The sequence below is a fragment of the Rhincodon typus genome, chromosome 19 (genome assembly GCF_021869965.1).
Source record: "Rhincodon typus isolate 14 chromosome 19, sRhiTyp1.1, whole genome shotgun sequence".
Lineage (NCBI taxonomy): Eukaryota > Metazoa > Chordata > Chondrichthyes > Orectolobiformes > Rhincodontidae > Rhincodon > Rhincodon typus.
In genome coordinates this window covers 4703885-4727275 of record NC_063350.1, presented here as the reverse complement: position 1 = coordinate 4727275, position 23391 = coordinate 4703885, and the positions used below count along the sequence as shown (strand labels likewise).

Here is a 23391-nt window from a genome sequence, read left to right as displayed (position 1 = left end):
TGCAGTCAGTGAGTAGGCCTCAGCGCGCTCTCCATGGTAACGAGCGGGGTCAGCGCGCAGGCGCAGTAGGCCATGGCGCGGAAATGGCGGCCGTTGTCGTTGATATTGGCGGCGGCGGTGGCGGCGCTGGCTTTGGGCAGCCCGAGTGTGTGGGCCGTCGGCCGCAGCTCCACAGCAGGTAAAAGGAGGGAGTCTCTTGGAACCGAGCCGCCGAATTATTTGGGGCTCGCACGATCGGGGATCTCTGTTCCTCAGACACGGGCCGTTTGAGACAAAGAAAATCAGGCAGAGTGTGGGATGGTGGGGGGTCGGGATGGTGGTGGGGCTGGGGCTGGGGCTGGGGCTGGGGCTGGGGCGGTGGGGTTGTTAGAGAGTGTTGAGGGGATGTGGGGGAAGGGGTAGGGGAATGTAGTGGGTGACAGGTTGGGGGTGTTAGGGTAAGGGTATATGGTAGAGTGTGTGTTGGGGTGGGCGATAGGCGGGGGGTGGGAAATGTGCAGTGGACTCCAGTTTAGGGGGATCTGACAGGGGATAGTCACGGGGCAAATGCAAGGGGTGAACACAGGGAAAAGCAAGGCAGGTTAATGGGAACGGAGTGATGGACGGGGTCCTCTGGAAAGGAGGGATCAGCATGGGGGAGGGTGCACTGTTGGGAAGGGGAAAGTGAATAATTGCTGAAGAGCAGCCTCCATGTTACTAATAATGCACATGCTGCTAACAAGTCTAAATGCCTGATGGTGGCACCAGTAGACTTCAGAGCATGCTGTTGCAAACAGGTAGCTATCTCTGATTCAATTTTAACCCCACTGCGAAGCCTCTTCTAAGGATGCCTAACCTGAAGAAGTTACCCTCCTCCCTCCGGAAGCCTCTCTGCTCCTGTGATGCTGCTTGGCCTGCTGTGTTCATCCAGCCCTGCACCTTGTTAGCTAGAGATAGCATTACAGATCTGAGAGAACTACTATTACTTGGTTGAAATAATTTGAGTTTGCTTTCATTTCCACTGAATGAACATGAAGAACAGAAGTAGGCTTGTCATCTCCTCACCTATCAATTACTTGGTAGCTAACCTACACCTCAGCTTCCTATTCTTTGACCTTTCTCCAATACCCCTACATAAAAAGAATCTGCTCAGTATTACAAGCACTAATTCAACCCTTTTGAGAAGAAAATTCCAGATTAAGTATAAAAGAATGACAAGTAATTTCGTGAAAAGACAAGATTCCTCAGGAGTTGACACTGAGCAAAATAAAAATGGACACTGAGCAAAATAAAAATGCAATTCTAGAGAAGCTCAACAGGTCTGGCAGTGTCTGTGGACAGAGAAATGAAGTTAATGTTTGGAATTGCGTATGAGCCTCCTTTGGAACCAGATGTAATGGTATTGTCTCTGGACTGGGAAGTATTCAGCAGACTGACGATCTCAAGAAAATATGTTACATTTAGTTCTTAGAGTTAAAGGGATCAAAGGTTATGGGGAGAATGCTAGAAAATCGTACTGAGTTGGATGATCAGCCATAATCATACTGAAGGGCAGAGCTGGCTCAAAAGGCCAAATGATCTGTTCCTGCTATTTTCTATGTTTCTGTGTTTCAAGGGCTGAGATGCAAAACTTATGCAAAGAATTGTGCATTTTGGAATTCTCTACCCCAGAAAATTGTTGCGTCCCTTTCTATATTTAATGCTGCAAAAGGCAGAATTTTGGTCTATTGAGGGATTTGGGCAGTGGATAGAAAATAGATTTGAAGTCTAAGGGCAGCCATGATCATATTGAATAGAAATGTTTGTTGTAGTTGAGTTTTCAGGAGTTTTGCCTGAATGCTTGTGAACCTAGTAGGAAGAAGGTTAAGCATGTTTATTTGACAATCCTTCCAGTGAATCAGGTTATAGAGGGAACATTGCTGATGAAACCTGTCCAGCATTATTATCTGTCACTAATACAAAGTCCAGATGACTGAAAACTCTGCGAGATCCTGTTTGCTTAATTCTTGTACGAGCGTACGAAGCAGGAGTAGGCCATTCAGCCCTTTGAGTCTGTCCATCATTTGATAAGATCATGGCTGATCTAATTGTAACCTCAAATCTACATTCCTGCCTACCACTGATAACCTTTCAATCCCTTGTTTAACACGAATCAATCTACCACTGCTTTAAAAAGTCCTTATTCAAGATTCTGTCTCCACTACCTTTTCAGGAAGACAGTTCCAAAGAGTCTTGACCCTCTGAGCAAAATTTTTTTGCCTAATCTCTTTTAAATGTGCGACCCCTGATATTTAAACAGTGACCCCTTTCTCCATTGTCCCATAAGAGGAAACATCCTCTCTATATCTACCCTGGAAAGACCACTCAGGATTTTAAATAGTTCAATCAAATCGCTTCTTATTGTTCTAAATGCCATGTGGTATGGACGTCACCTGTCCAAATCTCTCAATTACAGTGATCCATGCAGAATGAAGAAATTCTCCTTGAAGTGTTTTCATTTTGATATTAATGACTGGGAGGAGCTTTCTACCTATTGTTAAAATGACATGTCCATCATGCTTTGAATCCAGCACCAGAAAAAGAAACAACTCCAGCACACTGGATCCCACAACTTTTGGTTTGATTTATTGTAGTCACGTGTGCCTAAGTATAGTGAAAAGCTTTGTTTTGTAAGCAATACAGGCAGATCATAGGAAACAAGGGCATACAGATCATACAAGGTTACTAATGCACAGGAGGTGCACAAAGCAAGATCAGCATTATTTGAAGTTTGAGAGGTCCATTTAGCAGTCTGATTACAGCAGGGAAGAAGCTGTTCTTGAACCTGTTGGTGTGTGTGTTCAAGCTTCTGTAACTTCTGCCTGACAGAAGAAATTGGAAGAGAGCGCTGCCAGGATGGGAGGGGTCTTTGATGATGTTGGCAGCCTTTCTGCGGCAGCGAGAAGTGTAAATGGAGTCCATGGATGGGAGGTTGGCTTCCGTGATGGTCTGGGCTGTGCACATAACTTTCTGTAGTTTCTTACAGTCCTGAGCAGAGCAGTTGCCGTATCAGGCTGTTATGCACCCGGATAGAATGCTTTCTATGGTGCATCTGTGCAAGTTCCTTCACGGGGTGCCCTGCCTTTTGGTCAAGAATCTGCAGGTCAAGAATTGTTCCATTTGGTGTCATTGAAGACCCAGGGTAGAGATTCTCAACTCTGAGTCATATTAAACTAAGGGAGGGCTGACATGCAGAGTTGCAGAGAAGGCTCCATGGGTCCATGTGGTTTACAGCTCCTATTTCTTGTGCATTGGTCATTTTGGGAAAGCTAGAAGCATACGGCTTATTGAACTGGAGGATTACCCATGTGAAATTGACTCATTATTAAGAGTTCATAATGTAACTCTGAACTTCTAAAAGTACTTGGTACACAGCCCAAGGTCACCTATTAATATTTGGGCTGATGACGTCAGCATGTCAGCCTTCGCTTGGAACTACAAAACTTTTCCACCAGTTGTTAGTAGCACCAGCTTCTGGCTGTTGCAGATTAACGTGGGAAAATGTGAACTTGTCCACTCTGACAGGAATGATAGAACTATAAATGGAGATAGATTGCAGAATTGAGAATTGTGATACATGAATCACACGATGGTTATTATGCAGATACAGCAAGTGATTAGTAAATTAAATGGAATGCTGATGTTTATTGGAAGGGGAATGTGGATTATGTAAAAGGGAATGTACTACCACAGTTATATGCAGCATTGGTGAGGCCACATCTGGAGTGCTGTGGACAATGTAGGTCTCCTTCATATAAGAAGGGATGCAAAAGCACAAGATTCAGTTCAGAGAAGGTTCACTCAATTTACGTCTGGGAGCATGGTTTTGATGATGATCTCCTCTGCTGCTGGCTGGATTAGAGAATTCCTGGACAGGTTTGTAACAGAAGGACTCATTTGGGAATCTCCAGCATAGAGGTCAACAGTTTCATGAAATAGGATTTCTAAGCCTGATCGGAATTTCTGGGCCTGTGTTTATTAAACTGTTGCACATTTACGAATTTAATGCATTGCACTTATTGGGAAATAGGCGCATGTGCTCTAATAACGTACATAGGGGACAGAGTGGCATACTTGCATCTCTCTTAATTCAGCCAGAACCAAGCAGTAAAATTCAGTCTACTCTTGTTAACTATGACTCAATTCTAACAGTGTGGTATTTATTTTTTAGATGGAAGTTGGCACAGGTACAAGGACAAGATATCAGCAGCTGTGGGTTCTTACCAGCCCTGCATCCAACATAACTGCAGCTGTCACCAACGGTGTGGTCTTACTCTTTGGAATATTATTTTTAACTTTTTTATATCATGGTTTACTTAGAATTGCATCTTAATATTATTGCTCTCCTTCAGTTGTGCATGCCGGTGTCTTTAGCTGCCTCACATTTCCCATACAATCAGGAGTATGCTGGTTCATCCTTAGCCCAATTGTTCACTCTCTTTGTAATAATGTCTTTCGTGGTGGGTATCAGGTTGAGGCCACACCTTGAGGCGATAGAGGTTGATGAGGGCAAACACCACAATATTATATTGTTGTAGCTGTCCAACAGGGACAAGAGTATCTGCTTCCGAAAACTTGGCAGACTTCACTCAACACAAAAGAGGAAACCAGTTCCTCTGCAGCCCAGCAGTTACTGCATCCATTGCTGCTGTGTGATCTTTTTTGACCTGGTAATGGGCCAGTGAGCAAACATCAGGAGTTCAAATCACACCAGGGCATATTTTAATTTATGAAATCTGTGGACTAGCACCAGGAATGATGCCTTCTAGGCTGCCGCTGAAAGATTGATGTTCTTATAATGGAATGGAACTTCCTGTACCTGTGTGGTCTGGCCAGTGTGTAGCTCTAGTGCAAGTTCTGTGGTCATTTCTTGATGTCCCTCTGTAGTAGGTTAAGAAACCTCATGTAGTAAAAACAATTTCTCAAGGAAGTGGCTCATCGCCTTCTAAGGCAATAAATATAGTTTTGCCACTGATGCTCACATCCCTAGAGAGAATATAGAAAAATTAATTCTTCCAATGTCACCTTGGATGATGAACTATAAATCTCCCCACAGCAAATGTGAGTTCTAAGTTCCTGGCTGCAGGTTTTAACACCAGGAAAATTTATAAGAAGAATTATAAACAGGTGTTTTGTAGTCCTCGCTTATGCAAGCCATAAGCTTATCCTGGAAAATCATGCAAGCAAAACCTTACCGCAAACCCACAATCATTTCCTACTGTCGACCCAAGAGGATTTTATGATTAGAGAATTTGTTTGAGATAATTGGAGAATCTGAACTTTAAGAGAAATGTGTATATTTTTTATTTGTTCAAGGATGTGTGTATCTCTGGGAAGGCTAGCAATTGTTACCCATCCCTGTTTGCCCTTGAGGCTGTTTAAAAGTCAACTACATTGCTTTGGGTCTGGAGTCACATCAGGGCCTGATTGGATAAGAATATTAGATTTCCATCACTAAAGGACAAGTGAACCAGATGGGTTTTAACCATAATCTTCTGATAGTTTAATGGTTGCCATTACTGAGACCAACTTTCAGTTCCAGATTTTTGTAATTAAATTTATTAATTCAGTTTGAATTCTACCTCTGCTTTTGTGGAAGTTGACCCCCTGTGTTCAGAGTATTGGCCTGTGCCACCATATTACTAGCCCAGTAACAGTATCTTTAGGCCATTGTCTACCCCTAGATATAAGGTTTGACGTACTGTTGCATTGTCCCTCTGTTCATGAACTGGTTTACATCAGTTTAACTTAATTTGTGAAAACAAATTGAATGTTTCACCATTCTTGAATTGCTAGTGCTCCTGTTTTGTATAAGTACCTTTGGATGTATGATGCTTGTGAATTGTGTTTTGTTCATATCCCTTGAAAGTTGGTGCACAGCCTAATTGTTAACTCAGATTGCATAGTGTACAAATGCATTAATAGACTATGTTTTTCTTTTCTGTGAAAGTAGTAACATAGGCTAGAAGGAATAAATAAATATGTCTTTGACCTGTTACCCTTTTGTAATTTGTTTTATTCAGTGTCCTAGAGGATGATCTTTCACCCTTCAAGCAAGGAATCTCCAGTGATTTGATGGCTGATACTGTCAGTAAAAATGTAGGGACTCACTACCAGATAATGCAGAACAAGTTGTATCGGCAAGATGACTGCATGTTCCCTGCCAGGTGGGAGAATAGGCAGGCCTTCTGGGATTTGGTGCATTTGTAATATGGGACTAAAATGAACCAAAGAGATAGAATCTTTTCCTTTAGAGGTTTCTGACCATGAAATTCTCCAACATCTATAAACCACTGGAACCTGACTCCATCATCCATGATGCAATATCAACTCCTTTGTCTGTCCACCTGCTCTTCTCTGTCTTCGGGCTCTATCATTTACTCCCTCCCTTATCCCCCTCCCTATTTTCTGTATATAAACCAACGTTTTCCCAGCTACCATCAGTTCTGAGAAAGGGTCACTGGACCCAAAACGTTAACTCTGATATTTTTCTTCACAGTCGCTGCCAGACCTGCTGAGATTTTCCAGCAACTTCTGTTTTTGTTCCTGATTTACAGCATCCTCAGTTCTTTCAATTTTTATCCATGATGCTCCTTGTTCAAACAAAAATCTTTACAGCAGTGAAGAATGAGTTAAACCTTCAGTAGCGTGTATTAGATGTGAGTCACACAATAGGGTAAGGAAAGATTAAAGTCAAAGTCTTTGGTCCTCAACTGAATTTTTTAAATGTGACATCCAGTTTGCCTCCTTCCACATCTGGAACAGTACCTTCAACATTTTACCTCTCCCACTCTGTTGGAACACTCTTCCATATGTTCATCTAGAGTAATACTGCCTGGTAAGAGACCCTTTGCTCCAACCAGTCCATGCCGACCATCTTCCCAAACTGAACCAGTCCCACCTCCCTGTGCTTGGCCCATGTCCCTCCAAACCTTTCCTATTCATGAACTTATTCAAATGTCTTTTAAATGTTGTAACTGTACCTACATCCACCACATTCTGTGGCAGTTCATTCCACACATGAGCCACACTCTCTCTGTGTGTGTGTGTGTGTGTGTGTAAAAAATAAGTTGCCCCTCATGTCCTTTTATAAGATTAATTCCTCAAATGGCTTCCTTTCTGATTTCTCTGCTATTATTCTCCTGAAGTGTAGGTTAATTCAGAATTCTGCAACCCATATCCTCTAACAGACAAATACCTTCACACAATTCATGTCTTTTCTGAACTGAGTTCACATCAGTAACTTCATCTTGTATCCTTGTGAGTTCCACCATGGTCAATCTGAGTGATTTCTTTAGCCTATGTGATCTTTAGACTTGGGGTCGCTGCTCGATCACTGCTGTACAAATCATGGCCCCCTGGAATATCTCAGTTACAATCAACAGCTCATTTAATTGCCTCTCTCCCCTCCTTCGAAACCACAGATAAAGTAATTGGTTTGAAAGTGGCTGTCTTGATCCCTTTTGTCAACCACCTGCTTTTACAAACATCTTGAATGTGCTTTTTATGTGATTGATTTATAAACATCTTTAGTTTGTGGAACACAAACCATTTCACACCCTTGTGTGGGTAGTTGAAATGATCTAAACTTTGCTTAATTTCTATCACTGGATAATTCTAGCTTCAGCAAGTAATTATTAAAGTGCTCAAAATCATGAGGAACTTGGACAGAGTAGTCACTGAGAAACATCTCCAGCAGAAGTAAGGGTTAAGAATCAGAAGAGAGTTTTAGGATAATTAGCAAATGAAGCAGTGCTGAAATGAGGAATCCTGAGGAAAAGTGTTTAGGATCTGGAATACACTAATGATGCTATGGTGGTGGCAGTTTCAATTAAGACATTGAAGAAAAATTAGAAAGCTAAAATATAAACATTGGAAACACGAAGCTGAAGGCATGATGATCTAACCACTCTGTGGCAATAGGCCATGCATGCTATAAATGCTTCTCTTGATATAGCTCCATTTGTGGTGAGCTAGCCAATCAATTTCTTACTGTCTTTTTGTTTTATGTTCAGGTGCAGTGGGGTAGAGCATTTTATATTGGAAATAATTGACCAGCTTCCTGACATGGAATTTGTGCTCAATGTCCGAGACTACCCTCAGGTTCCAAACTGGATGAAGCCCATCAGGCCTGTTTTATCTTTCAGCAAGGTAATCATCAAAAGAGACTTTCAACAAAGTCCAGCTCTTGGACCTGGCGTTGACTGTGCATTTTAAACAATAAAACATTGCAACTTATTTTTCTGTTACAGACATCAGAGTACTATGACATCATGTACCCTGCTTGGACCTTCTGGGAGGGAGGTCCAGCAGTCTGGCCCATTTATCCAACAGGACTTGGACGCTGGGACCTAATGAGGAAGGAGTTAAAAGTGTAAGGCATATTTGACGAATAGAATCACTGCTAAAGGAATATTTTTGCTTTTATTTTCACATAGGGAGAATCTGACTGTATAAGTGTTGGGAGCCCTAGTTCTGCCATTCATTGGGTTATTTATGCCATTGGGATCTGATGGTTGGGGTAGTATGTGGATGATCCAAGGAAGTCAGGAAGACTGACCTCGTTGACCCTGCTGTATCTGATACTGAAATTGTGGCCTAACATGGTTGTGTTGGTCTATGATATAATTAGAAGGTCAATAATCACAAAGAATATACAAACAGAATTGATAGGAAAAGGAACTATAGGTGTTCTAATATCTCTGGACTACTAATCCAGAACCCCAAGCTCATATTCTAGCAACATAGGTGTGAGCCCCACCATGGAAAATGGTGAAATTTGAAATCAGTTTTTTTAAAAACTTTGGAACAAAAAGCTAGTGTAATGTTGACTGTAACCACTGTTAATTGTTGTTAAAAAAAAATCTGGTTCACTAATGTTCTGTAGAGAAAGTAATCTACTACCCATACCTGGTCTGACCTACATATGCCTCTAAACCCCAGCAATTTCATTGACTCTTATTGCTATTTAGGCGATTCATGATGGGCAGTAAATACTGGCCCAGCCAGCAATGCCCACACCCTATGAATGAATTTTAAAAATGCAGAATTTGATTTCTTTCCCCCTTACTCTTGCTATTTGTATTCTATAAATGCTTATCTGCCACAAAGAAAGAAAAATTTGCAATAAATTCAGAAATAACTTAAAAACTCAGCAGTCCGACAGCGTCTATGGAGAGAAAGCAGAGTTAATGTTTCGCGTTCAGTGACTTCTTCAGAAAAGACTCTTCAGAGAAAAACTTGCATCTCTAACACCTTTCATAATCTCAACATTTCATAGCATCTTACAACCAGTGTTATATTTTTGAAGTGCACTCTCCTTTTCTTGCATTAATTATGTTGTGTTCTGAGATCATGAAAGGTGCTTTGGAAAGCAAACCTTTCTTTTTTGGAGGTTTACCTGAAATTGCTGCTCACATGAGATTGTATGGCTGAAGCAGTGACTTTGTCAGGGTGCACTGTGCATTTTGAGAAAATGGACATACATTCTTTAGCCTTTCTAAATGGGATATGCTACAAATTGAACAATCAGCAGAATAATAACACAATCCAGAGTCTGTGGTACATTACATGAAGAATAGCTGTTTACAATGGGGCTTTTTTTGTTGTTCCACTAGATCTGCTGAAAAGTGGCCATGGGAGGAGAAAGTCTCAAAAGGTTTTTTTCGAGGATCAAGGTAAGGCTAAAAGTCATGACCATTATAATACAATGTACAAGTTACTGAGTATATTAAGTGCCACTCAATATGACACTTTCATAAGGACTTGGTTGTGGAGGATAGCTCTGGATCTCAAAGGTGTTAAACTGACCATCTAGATCCCGTAATCTTGGTAACAATGTGTATTATACCAATGTAACTGATTGTCACATCCTGTTTAAGACACAATTCTCTACCAAGCTATGTAGCAGGCCCTCTAGACCCAACCTAAAAGGAGGATGATGGCAGCATATGGAGTCCATCTGGCGCATACAACACGGTGAGCAGCAGTTCAGTGGAACTCAAATTAGACAGCGGCACAAATTCCAGTGGATTCTACAATATTTCCTAATCTGTGTTTTGAGTGATTCACGCAGTCAGTCATCAGCTGAAAATTTGAGAATCTTGTAGAATGACAACTTGTGACAGAATTCAACAAGGCAGAATAAGCAGTTAATGCTAAAAACATTTCAGACCTGGTAGCACACAATTGCTTCTATGTGGAGCTAGAGCACTAGTCACACTTGGCAATTACAGATTACTTTGGGTGCTGATGAAGTATAGGAGCAGTCCCAGATTGAGGTTCTGCTGAAGACTAAATGGGCATTGGAGGCTGTGTGAATAAAATTGAAATTGCTGGTGGGCAAGGGAAATCTTTTGAAAATAAGGTATATTTTCCAGTTGAGAAAGCTAGAAATAAACAAAGTACTTACTGCTCCGAGTGAGTTTTGCTGCCCTAGCAAACAGGCACCACAATGCACAGCTCCAGTAAGGAAAATCAAGGGTGACAGAAGTAATTTAAAAATGAAGCTGCAGCACTGTGATGCCAGGATTAAGGTGATGAAGGGGAAAATTAGAAGCCTAAATAGATAGCGTGATGGAAGAAGGCAGAAAGGAAACTGTTGAGGCAACAGTAAGAGATTTGTAATTTAAACAACAGTAAAGGCAGAAAATAATTAAGGCTGCAGACAGTAGGATTCATTCAGCAAATCTGTTAAAGAAGAAGGGAATCCTTGTTAAGTGTAAGGCAAAGGGGATTCCTAGCAGTGTTGTGCACAGCTAATTTTCTTTGGAAAACCACTAAGAGGACAGGAATCATTTGTTAGGCACCAGAAGGCAGGAATCTTCCATTTTAGCTGCAAAATTTATTTTGGCATTACGCAGCTTAACAAGGCAGTGCTGAAAGAACTCTATCCCATATCTACAGTAGAGGAGAGTTTAGCCAGATTATCTAAAAATAGAGACTTCATGCATTTTGGTGCCAAAAGCGCCCCCTGGCAGATGCCAATAGATGACATGGGTGACATTGATACAGTGTAAGGCAATCAAGGGGCATGACCAGATGATTTATAATGTTTTAAAACACATGCAGGCTGAAGATATGAATGCAAGTATGAATTATCTGAGAAATTTATTTGCTTCTTAGGACACATTGTCAACAGAAATTAAATACAAATAGTCATTTGCTAGAAGAAAATACATTTTGTTGAAGTGTTTTATCTTACTCATCAGATATTTCACAAGAATACCAACTTAATAGGAAAACCCACACTTGTCCTGCATGAGACTGTTGATTGGTTGGCAAGTAAGTGTTACCATGGAGAATGCATCCATAATGCTGATTTACAGCTAACTGCCAGGCTTTGTTTAAATTTTAAACCTAACAGCTTAACTTTGATTATTCAGGGCAATTCTCTGTGAAATAAGCCAGTAACTGGTTGCAGTTGCTGTGCCTGTTTACTGACTTTTTGTGACTTGTGCAGTAGAAGGGAAGCAATGATCTAGTGGTATTATCGCTGGACTGTTAATCCAGAGACCCAGATAATGTTCTGGTTCGAGTCCTGCCATGGCAGATGGTGGAATGTAAATTCAATAAATATCTGGCATTCAGAATCTAATGATGCCTGTGAATCCATTGTTGGAAAAACCCATCTGGTTCACTAATGTCCTTTAGGGAAGGAAATTGCCATCCTTACCTGGTCTGACCCATAGCAATGTGTTGACTCTTAACTGCTCTCTGGATGGGCAATAAATGCTGCCTAGCCAAAGACGCCCTCATCCTGTGAATGAATAAAAAAAAAACTAGGTTGTTGAAACCTCTATCAGCACAATGCTTTCCAAAAGATCAAGGACATGCTGATGCTTACAGATATCCTGGTCCTCTGCAGTACATCCTTTCTGAACATTGTAGCTACTGATACTTCAGCTACAAGTTTGACAGCAGTGCTGTTCCAAGAGCAACAAGTCAGATGTACTGCCTCCAGGTTATTGTCATACATCAGGACATGTTGTGCAGTCACAGAGAAGAAGACTTTCTTTGTCAGGTGGGTTTGTGAGAGATTTTTTGCACTACACCCTTAGCCCAAAAGTGCTAGTAGGAAAAGACCACGAATCATTGGTCTCCCAATGAAATAACAAAGTTGGAATGGATGCCTCCACGAAAACATAGATTCTGACTTTACCTTGTGATGTTTACCTATGAGACGTGGTACGTGCAGGGAAGGCTACAGGCGAGAGTGAAGTGCGCTCCAGAGCAATGGTTCTCCATCGCTGATTTCCCAATTCCATCCATTATATTTTTTATAACCTAAAAGTGCCCTGTCTGTTTTCCACTTCAGGTTGTCGTCTTTTGTGTTTATTTTTGTAGTTAGTACCCTGCTGTGGAAGTTGATTTGCTGTAGGTCAAAATAAAAAGTCCAGCATTACAGACCTTTGCGCTCTTAGGTACAAAAGGTATTGAGGTACAAAGTCTTAGGAATAAATTAGAAGAATAAAGAAATAAAAAATATAGAATTACAGTCCTCCCATGCAGAGAAGACAGAACAGGCAAGTCCGTGCTGGCTTCTAGTCTGTGCCAATACTCACCACCAGCCTGCACCGGGACCTTGCCCCCAGTCCACGCCAGGCTTCTCTTTGAAGCTCTTGAGGCCACAAGTCCGTGCTGGCTTCTCGTCGAGCTGGGACTCAGTGTTGGCTTCCCGTCTAGGCCGGGAGTCCGTGCTGGCTTCCCGTCGAGGCGGGAGTCCACTCTAGATTCATCTCGCACATTGCTGATGCCGTCCAAGGATGGGAGGTAAGAAGAAAAAAAGAAAAGAAAGCATGAAAAGAGGAAAAAAATGGATGGAGTGGACGAGCTCTCGCTCAGGAGTCGTACTGCACCACCATCTTGCAGTAGTGATGAGTTGAGATGGAATGTAGTGTTTGAGTGAAACAAGTTAAAGAGTACGGCATAGCTGGAGCAGGGTGTGTTGATGTAAACCATATCTCATTTTATAATCAAATGTTTTATCAGTGTTTGAATGTAATATATTAACAGTTTCATGTTCTATTCACTTTTGCCATTCTGAATTTATCATGAAACTTATGGAAAGTGCTCATATCATGATGCTTGAGAGAGATAGCTGAATTGTATTATTGGATGGTGTTCTGGAGACCTGACGAATAATCTGGAGAACACAGCGTTAAGGAAATTTAACTGAATAAATCTGGAATAAAATGCTTGATTCAGCACTGATGATTGTGAAATACTGGATTCTAATAAAAGCGATTTTTTTTTTTTTTTGTTTTTTTTTTGCATGAGGAAATCTACCATTCTTATCCAGTCTGGCCTGTATGTGGTTGAGTTTTTATTGCCCTTTAAATGGTATACCATGCCATTTGGTTGTATTGAAGAAGATAGCTAAGCACCATCTTGATGGGCACTTATTGATGGATGCTGGCCTTGCCAGTGACACTCACCACCAGGCCATCCCAATCTGTTACTTACCTCTTTATTATTTTCGCACAAACAAAAGCAATCAAAAGCACAGGGCAGTGGACAGTTTTTCATCATGTGTATCTCTGTCTCTCTTTGCATGCATGTGTGGATATTATACTGTGCTGATGGGCCAGAATTATCTCGTTTTATTTCAGGACAAGTTCTGAGCGAGATCCTCTTATTTTGCTGTCTCGGGAGCAACCTTTGTTAGTAGATGCGGAATACACCAAAAACCAAGCCTGGAAGTCCGAAAAGGTACTCCTGGCATTAGTTGCTGAATTGAAATCAGGAGACTTCTACATAGGATTATATAAGAATGAGACATTTATATAAAAATTTCTGTATGAAATATGGTAAGCAACCCAGTTCGTAGAATAAAAGCAAAATACAGTGGATGCTGGAAATCTGAAGCCAATGCTGGAGAAATTCAGCAAGTCTGGTAGCATCTGTGGATAGAGAAACAGAGTTAATGTTTCGAGTTTTGTATGATTTCTGTTTTTTTTTCTTCTGAAGAGGAGTCATGTTGGAGTCAAAATGTTAACTCAGCTTTTCTCTCTCTCCACAGATGCAGCGAGTTTCTCCAGTGTTCTTTGTTTGTTGATAGTGTGTGAAGTCACAGTATAAGAATGTCCCTAATTTGTACAAACTGACATTGCACAAGGAACCTTGCTAAATCTGCATCTTTCTCATTCTCAATGTCTTTCATCCCACCATTCATGAGCTTAGCAAAAACCATTTTGACACACTTGGAAATTCTCTTCTGAAACCTCAAACTTTCCAGCTTTCCTGCATAAAACTGATCTCTTTGAGCAAACTTTGGTTCACCTGTCTTAATGTTTTATCCTTTGGCTCCATGTCTTTTTTTTTGGTCTGATTTTTTGGCATGATGGGCCAAAGGGCCTTTTTCCATTTTGCAAAATCTCTATGATTCTATTCCATGACGTTATTCGAAAAAGATCTGGGAAATTCTCTCGACTGTCCGGGTCATATTTAGCTTGCAACTGATGACACTATTACAACATTACGCGGTCTTGGAAATGTAGTAGCTGTTCTTGCAGTGAGGCCACAAGGGTAGAGAGTGTGGAATGGCAGGTACAGTAGTATAGTGTTTATTTACTCAATCCAGTGAATTCAGTTCATTGCAGTTGAAGAACTCAAATTCAGCTAATTCAACAAATTAGAAATTTAACTAGCCGTCAGATTATTATTAAAACTTGTCTGTTCACTAATGTCCTTAACCAAACAAAATCTGCTGTCCTCGCCCACTTGGCCTACATGTGACTTCAGACCCACAGGAATGTGGTTGCCCTCTAAAATTACCTTATAAACAGGCCACTCAGTCTAGGGATAGAAAATAAATGCTCTGTTTGTCAGCGATGCCCAAATGCTGTGAATGATTTGGAGAAGATAAAAGTTCAGTAAAGCCCATCTTCCTGAGGTTTGGAGGGAGGTTCATGGCTAGTTTACAGTAAATAGACACTTTCCTATCCAACTATTCCCAACTAGAATGCTGACTCGGGAACTCTCAATAGCACAACACAGAGGAGATTCTGCATCTTTGATATGTGCATGGGATGCGAGTGTATTTGGCAGGGCCAGCAGTTATTACCCATCACTAATTACTGCTGTGAAGGTGATATGAGCTGCCTCCTTTCACCATGGCAGGCCATCTGTTGTAGGTACACCTATGGTGCTTTTAGGAAAATGCTGCCTACTTGAAAATGCATTGCTGGGCTTGTTTTCTTTAGAGCAGTGAAGGCTGAGAGGGGATCTGATTGAAGTGTACAAATTATTGGCAGGCGTACAAAGGGAGAAACTTTTCCCCTTAATGGGGCCAATAATCAGGAGGCACAGTTCTAAGTTAAGGAGGTTTACAGTGGATTTGAGGAAACTTTTTAAATCAGAGTTTGGTGGATACCTGGAGCTCAATGTCTGAAAGGGCAGTAGAGGCAGGAACCCTCAGACATTCGGCAGGTATTTAGATGAACTCTACTATGGGCTTAAGTGCTGGAAAATGAGACTAGAATAGATAACTGCTTGATGACTGATGGAGGCATGATGGGCCAAAGGGCCTTTTTCCATTTTGCAAGATCTCTATGATTCTATTCCATGACGTTATTCGAAAAAGATCTGGGAAATTCTCTCGACTGTCAGGGTCATATTTAGCTTGCAACTGATGACACTAAAACAGATAATTTGATCATTTATTTAATTTTATTTGTGGGAGCTTGCTGGACACCGATTCGCTGTGTGTTTCTTATAGTCCAACAATGACGGCTTCAGAACTGCTACATGGGCTTGATATCTCTTGGGTCTTGCTTTAGGTGCTACATAAATGCTAAAGTCTTTTTTAAAACTCGTGTATCATATGTTCTAAAACAAAAGCAGGAATTGCTGGAGAAACTGAATAGGTCAGGCAGCATCTTTGAGGAGAAAACGGAATTAATATTTCGAGTCCAGTGACTCTTCATCAGGACGGATAGCAGCTAGGAAAATATGGTATTTATGCTAGAGACAGGTGTTGGATGGTGTGTGGAGGAGAGGTGAGTGGATAAATGGAGAAGGAGCCCAGAGAGAGAGAGAGAGATATGAAAGGGGTAGACAGACAATGGGATTTTATAAATACTGAACTACCTGGTAACAGTTCATATCTAACTGTAGTACAGTTCCACCAGATCTATTGAAAATGTAAAAGTAAACAGCATTACTGGTGGTTTTAATCAGGATTTATTCAGAAATTGTGGTGTAAAGCAGGCTTTTGGAATTTTGCACCTATAACTTAGGAATGAATTTTTGCCCAAATCCAAAAGTTTGCTGCCCATATCCTAACTAGAACCTAGTCTCACTCACCCACCTACAACTCTAGCAGCAGTCAGTATTAAAAGTTCTCAACCTTGCTTTCAAATCTCTCCAGCACCTTGGCCTTCTCTATTATCGTATGCTTTGCCAACCTGCAAATTTCTGAGGTCTCTGTGTTCCTCCAATTCCTCTAATCAGAAGTAATACATCAGCATGGATAAAAGATTAGTTAACAGATGGGAAGCAGAGAGTAAGTGTAAATGCATAATTTTCAAGTTGGTAAATTGTGACTAGTGCAGTGCATCAATAATTAGTACTGGGCTTCAGCAATTTGCAATCCGTATTAAATACATAGAAGAGACCAGGAGTAGTGTATTAAGTTAACAACAATAAAATTCAATTCACAAACTGTGGGGAGGACACAAAAGGAGCATAATATGGGAAAGTGTGATGTTATTCATTTTGGTAGTAAGAATGGAAGACTAATATTTTCAAAAAAGGCATGAAACTGCTAAATGTTCAGAGAAACATGGATGTACTTGTACAAAGCATGAAGAAGGTTAGCAAGCGAAACTGGAATACTGTGCACAGTTTTGGTCCCCATTTCTAGAGAAGGATATTCTTGCATTGGCAGTGCTACAGCAAAGGTTCACTAGATTGATACCTGCATAAGAGGGTATTATTAAGGTGACAGGCTGAGTAAATTGGACCTGTAAAATTTGGAGCTTAGAATATTGAGAGGTGAGCTCCTCGAAACCTACATGATTCTGAAGGAGCTTGACAAAGCAGACACTGAGTGAAAGTTTCCCTTTATTTGTGAATTGCAAACACAGGTAGTCACACATTTTCAGGACTGAAAATAAAGAGAAATTTCTTCAGTGTGAATCTTTGAAATTCTCTGCACCAGAGGGCTGTGGACAGTCCAGTATTTGATACATTTGAGACTGAGATTGATAGATTATTGAACTCTCTGGGAGTTGCAGGGTATGAGGACCAGGTAGGAAAGTGGAGTTGATATCAAAGATTAAGCAGAATTGTATTTAATGATGGAACCAATGGGCTACTTTTGCTCCTATTCTGCTTGTTAAGTGTTCTCTTGTTAATTGTAGTGCCTCTTGTGCATTCCAATTTTCATCTTCACCATTAGCAGCTGTGCTTTCAACTGTCTAGACCCTAGGCTTTGGAATTACTCTTAAACCTCTGCAGTTTCTCAGCTCCATTAAGATGCTTCATAAAACTTACCTCATTGACCAAGCATTCGATAATTCATCGTGACACCTCTGTATGTGGCTCAGTGCCAAACATTGTTTGATATTACTTCTTAAAATGCTACATTAACAGTGCAGCATTGATACAAGTTGCTAATATACTCATTTGATTTATTTGCAGGATACTCTAGGAAAACCCCCTGCTAAAGAAATTCCATTGGTGGACCATTGCAAGTACAAGTATGTTGTAAGAAACCTTCTCACTAACAGTTTAGTGCATCCCATGCAGAATTTGCCTTCCTGCTGTCGCATTTGCTCTCCCTGGCATTGCGGTGATAATAAAACCAAGGATGTACAGCAGGTCAGTCAGCCCCTGAAGAAGTAAAAGCAGGTCAACATTTTGAGGTGGCCCCCTTTGTCAAACCTCAATAGGTATGAGTCATTAGCCCATCATCATCTTCCTGTACTCATGGATCCCTTTGCTGCTCCACCTCCATTTCTATTTTAATTATCCAAGAAGTCTGTACCTCGTGTTTTTACCTGCAAAAGTGTAACACCTCATGCTGATCTATATTGGAATGCATTTGCCATATTGTCTTCTTGATTGACTAAGTCTGTATTCTCTAGGATTTAGGAGAATGAGAGGTGATTTCTGTGGAATATATAAACTTGCCAGAAGGTTTGCTAGGCTGGATACAAAGAGCCAGTTTTCCCTGGCTAAGAGTCTAAAACTAGGGATCGTAGTTTCAGCATTTCAGACTGAGATGAAGAGAAAACTTTCTTCTCTCAAAAGCCTGCAAATTTTTGGAATTCTCTGTCCCACAGAGCTGGGGGATATTTGAATATAGTCAAGACTGAAATCAATATATTTTTGAATGCAAAGAGAATTGAGAGATTTGGAAACATAACAGGAAAATGGAATTGAAGCAGAAGGTCATCTATAATCACATTGAGTGGTGGAGCAGGCATGAAGGATTGTTAGGTGTACTTCCTGTTCCGGTTTCTCATGATCTGTCAAGCAGGTTGGCTGTAACTCGTGTATCCGGTAGTTGCATGATTTAATCTGTGATCAGAGTCAGGCATATTTCTGTGGGATCCCGTACTTCCCTTCTGCTTTAAGTCTTCCTACAGGCAGGCCCTTTTAAAAAAGTCGAGTCCCAATCAACCTATTGGCCTACATTGGCTTTGAATGGAGGGGGTGCAAGGCTGCTGCTATTGCTGTTACAAAATGCTTGCTTCTGTTTTCAGATCTCCCCCGACCTACCTTGAAGCTCAATGTCTCAGAAATGTTCTTTACAAATGAGGGAAACTTCAAGTGAGCCAGCTGAGAACTTCCTGGAGAGCTGCCACTTGTGACCTTCAGTTTAGCTCAGCGTGGAGTTTCTCTCACACTGAGAATAATTGCGTTTACTGCTTATGGTGAATGGGGTTAAAAAACAGTCTGTTTCTTTCCCAGGTATCTGTTTAATTTCCGAGGTGTTGCAGCCAGTTTCCGATTTAAACACCTCTTTCTGTGCGGATCCTTGGTTTTCCATGTCGGGAATGAATGGCTGGAATTCTTTTACTCCCAGCTGAAACCTTGGGTACATTATATTCCTGTTAACCAAGACCTCTCCAACGTTCGGTAAGTCTCTTGATGGGATGTCAGAGTTTTGGGTTATCTGCTGCCTACACAGTTGTTAATCGATTTGGTAGTCATGTTCAGATTTAGCTGAAGGACATTTACAAAGTAGTGATTCCATCTTTTATGGGAAGGAGAAGAATTTATTTGCAGAGTAAATGCTTTTTTTTTATCATTCTAATGTGTCCCCTTGGAGGTTTACCTGTATAGTTTTGGCAGAATCCATAAAACTATGCTAGTGTATCCTATCCTGGTGAAGCTACAACACCTGTGTGTCAAGCAATGGAAGGTGTGTGTAATAGAAGAGGCTAAGCAATCCCATAACAATGGATCAGGTCTAAGCTCTGCAGTCCTGTCACAACTAGTTGTGAATGTTGGTGTACAAATAAACAACTAACAGGAAGTACAAGCTCCACAATTATTCCCAGACTCAACGATGGGGGAGTCCAGACATCATTGCAAAAGACTCTACTCTCAATCATAAGCAAACTGATGGAAGGGCTTATTGATAGTATTATCGAGCATCACTTGCAAAGAAAATCCTGTTCACTGGTGCTCAATTTGGGTTCTGCCAGGTCTCGACCTCTTTACAGCCTCAGTTCAAACATGGAAAAAAAAAAGCTGAACTCCAGAAGGGAGGTAGGAGTGACTGCCTATGGCATCAAGGCAAACTTTGACTGAATGTTGTGTCAAGGATCCCTGGCAAAACTGGAGCAGATGAAAACTGGGGGAAAGCTTGCCGCTGGTTGGAGTCATACCTGGTGCCAAAAAAAAGGTTGTGGTTTTTAGAAGCCAGTCATCTCGGCTCCAGGACACTACTGCGAGAGTTCCTCACAGTAATGTCTCAGACCCAACTATCTTCTGCTGCTTCATCAGTGACCTTCTCTCCATCATAAGGTCAGAAGTGGGTATGTTTGCCGATGATTGCACAATGTTCAGCACCATTCACAATACCCGCAGTCCACATTCATATACACCAAGACCTGGACAATATTCAGGCTTATGCTGATAAGCGGCAAGTAACATTCATGACACACAAATGTCAGACAATAGCCAGCTCTTTGACAAGAGAATCTAACCATTGCTCCTCGACATTCAGTTACATTGTCATCACTGAGACCCCCCATTGTCGACTTCTCAAAAGTTACCATTGAGCTGAAACTGAACTGGACCAGCCATGTAAATGCTGTGACTACAACAGCAGATCAGGGGCTATGAATTCTGTGGCGAGTAACTCACTTATGTCTCCCCAGTTCTTATGCACCATTTACAAGGCATAAGTCAGGAGTGTGATGGATAAGTGCCACTGTCAAGACTCGGCACCATGCTGAACAAACCAGCTGCTTAATGGCACTAGCCGTCACCTTCTACATCATCAATAGGCACTAACAGCAGCGTGTCCTGCCTACAAGATGCGCTGCAGAAACACACCAAGGCCCCTCTGACAGCACCTTCCAACCCATCAAGAAGGATGAGAGCAGAAGCTGCGCAAGAGAACCGCAACCTGCATGTTCCTCTCCAAGCGATGTACCAGCCTGACTTGGAAATATATCGGCATTCCTTCAGTGTTACTGGATCAAAATCCTGGAACGTTGTTTCTTAACAACATTGTTAGTGTCCCTATTCCCTAAGGCTAGCAGTTCAAGAAGGCAGGTCACTACTACTTTCTCCAAGACAATTAGGGATAGGCAATAAATGCAGCCAATGATGCCTACATCCCATAAATTATTAAATAAAGTGCACAGGGTACAGTAACCATGCAACCGTGGTGTGCGCAGGGTGCGGTAACTGTGTGACCATGGGGTATGGTAACCATGCGACTGCGGTGTGCGCAGGGTATGGTAATTGTGCAACTGTGGGGTATGGTAACCGTGCGACCGCGGTGTGTGCGGGGTATGGTAACCGTGCGACCGCGGTGTGTGCGGGGTATGGTAACCGTGCGACCGCGGTGTGTGCGGGGTATGGTAACCGTGCGACTGCGGGGTACGGTAATTGTGCGACCACGGTGTGCGCGGGGTACGGTAATTGTGCGACCGCGGTGTGCGCGGGGTACAGTAATTGTGCGACCGTGGTGTGCACGCGGTACGGTAATTGTGCAGTTGCAGGACTAAGAGCAGTTGACTGGGGAACTGATCAATCTTGTTTCTCTATTACTGTAGGGAGTTGCTACAGTTTGTTCAGGAAAATGACCACATTGCCAGAGAGATTGCAGAGAGGTAAGGTGTGAAACCTGCTGCTGTGGTTTGAATAAAATCAACAAGGTATCACCAGTAGAAGTCAAAACACAGACTAACTCCATAGGCCCTTAAATCTGTTCCCCCATACTGTTTTAACTCTTTGTTTTATTTCATTATTTTCCCTATTTGTGGGATCCTTTACCGAGGGGTCCCAGCTTTAAAGTCTGTTCTGAAATTGAGATCTCTTGACAGTTCAGCACTGCACTGGAGTGTCGGCCTGAATTTGTTGCTCATGTGCCTTTAGGGCGAGTAGAGCACACGAACCTCTGGCTCAGAGATGATAATGTTATCACTGATCCATAACTTGCAGGTGTACTCCCATCTACCCCTGTAGTGTAATGTGTAATGTTTAACCTGTTATTAGCAACAGCACAATGGGCCTATAATTGTCAGGTTTGTGGCCCTGTTGAAGGTTGGTGCCCCACTAATTCAGTCCCCAGTGCTTATCTTTCCCTTCACAGGGGCCGCCAGTTTATCCTGGAGCACTTGAAGATGGAGGATGTTTCCTGTTACTGGAAGCAGCTGCTTATGAGATATTCCAAACTCCTGCTGTATAAACCAAAGAAACAGAAGAAGTACATCCAGATCTTTGCCAAGCATGAGCGAGGTGAGCTGTAGCTCCCGGAGACACGGATGCATTCACAGCAACTGCAGGGTCAGGTTACCTGTGAAACTTCCAACACAGTCAAACCAGTTTGCTAAGCTGAGTAACATTCCCAAAGGTTTTCAAAAACTTTGCTGAAGTTACAAATTCTGGTCCAGTCAGGATCCAGCTAAACTTACACAAAACACAGAGTCCAGCCACTTAAGGCTACATCCTTCTGTCCACGTTAAATTCAAGGGAAACGATGTGGAATGGAAAGCCTTCAAAAATAAGGAACAAAATATGTACGGTCTCTATAATCATGGCCTCAGTGTCATCTGTTTAATTTATTGAAGAAAATTCCAATAGCAATTTTTTTTTAATAGACAGTCAATGGAGACACACTCGACAGCTTCAAAGAGTAAGAGGTGACTTGATTGAAACGTGTAAGATCCCAAGGGTCTTGCTAGGATGGATGTGGAAAGGATGTTCCCTATTATGAATTAATTTACAACTTGGGGTTGCCTTTTAAGACAAAGATGAGAATATTTTTCTCTGAGAACTTTTGGAATTCTTCAAAAGATGGTGAAAGCAGGGACTTTGAATCTTTTTAAGATAGAGGTAGATTGATTCTGGACAAGCGAGGAGGTGAAGGCTTATTGGGGAAGGAGGGAATGTGGAGCATTGAGATCAGCCATGGTCTTATTGAATTGTTGAATAGAATCGAGTGGCCTACTCCTACTCCCACTCTATATGTTGATCTGTAAACTCAAGAAGATCTTCATTATTCATCTTTGGAGCAACATTCCCAATAAGGTCAGGGGCTGGAATGTTTGAGTTCTTATCACCACTGCCCCTTCGCTGAATCAGCATTCCTGACTTCTAGCCTCTCCATGGCCATATTCCGATCCAGCTGGTAAATTGTTTAATTCTGAAGTCTATTCCACTTGACCGACAGAGGAACATTCGATCACTGCCTGGTGCTACCCTCCCTTCCTAACCTCCACTTAAGTGCCTTGTTAAATTGCTGTAGGTGGCCAAGTTACTGTGTGTTTTGTTGGTTGATGGGTTCAGATAATGCAGCTGATTATACTCTGGTCGTATCCATTCAAATGAGGCAGTATCAGATTTGCTGTCTGGTCACAATGAAATGAAGCTTTGGGCAGAATGGACACAACAGAAAAACAGCACCACCCCGCTGCTCCAATCAACCAATCATTGAAACTGTGACAACAAAATGATGTAATAAATCAGTTTAAATAAAAGGTTTTTAATAAAATTTTTTTACACACCTCTGGCTTGCCTCCAACATTCTATTCTCCATAAAGTTGTGATCATCCAAAACTCTGCAGTCCTTCTCTAAACTGGTACTGAGTCCTGTTCCCATGACGCCTCACTTTCCCATCAACCTGCATTTCATCATGGTCAAGCAATACCTCGATTTTAAAATTCTCATCCTTGTTTTCATTT

General features: G+C 41.6%; 1 protein-coding gene across 2 annotated transcripts; it reads left to right on the top strand.

Moving 5' to 3' along the window:
- The first annotated feature begins 46 nt into the window (after window positions 1–46).
- poglut1 (protein O-glucosyltransferase 1) lies at window positions 47–23212 on the top strand. 2 transcript variants are annotated; one of them, XM_020511210.2, is made up of 11 exons: window positions 47–178; window positions 4190–4280; window positions 6042–6185; window positions 8034–8169; window positions 8271–8392; window positions 9636–9695; window positions 13629–13728; window positions 17662–17720; window positions 18937–19104; window positions 21261–21317; window positions 21800–23212. In XM_020511210.2, exons 1-11 carry the CDS (start codon window positions 73–75, stop codon window positions 21954–21956), a joined length of 1200 nt encoding a protein of 399 aa, XP_020366799.2. In that variant the 5' UTR covers window positions 47–72; the 3' UTR covers window positions 21957–23212. The 2 variants fall into 2 exon arrangements, with proteins under 2 accessions (XP_020366799.2, XP_048464239.1); XM_048608282.1 differs by having other exon boundaries at window positions 21779–23212.
- The last annotated feature ends 179 nt before the right edge of the window (window positions 23213–23391 follow it).

Excerpts from the sequence above, each read along its gene's own strand:
- poglut1 (XM_048608282.1), top strand. The coding sequence starts at position 73 with ATGGCGCGGAAATGGCGGCCGTTGTCGTTGATATTGGCGGCGGCGGTG. Across the intron at positions 179-4,189 it reads CGGCCGCAGCTCCACAGCAG|ATGGAAGTTGGCACAGGTAC; the intron begins GTAAAAGGAGGG and ends TTTATTTTTTAG. Across the intron at positions 6,186-8,033 it reads GACTGCATGTTCCCTGCCAG|GTGCAGTGGGGTAGAGCATT; the intron begins GTGGGAGAATAG and ends TTTTATGTTCAG.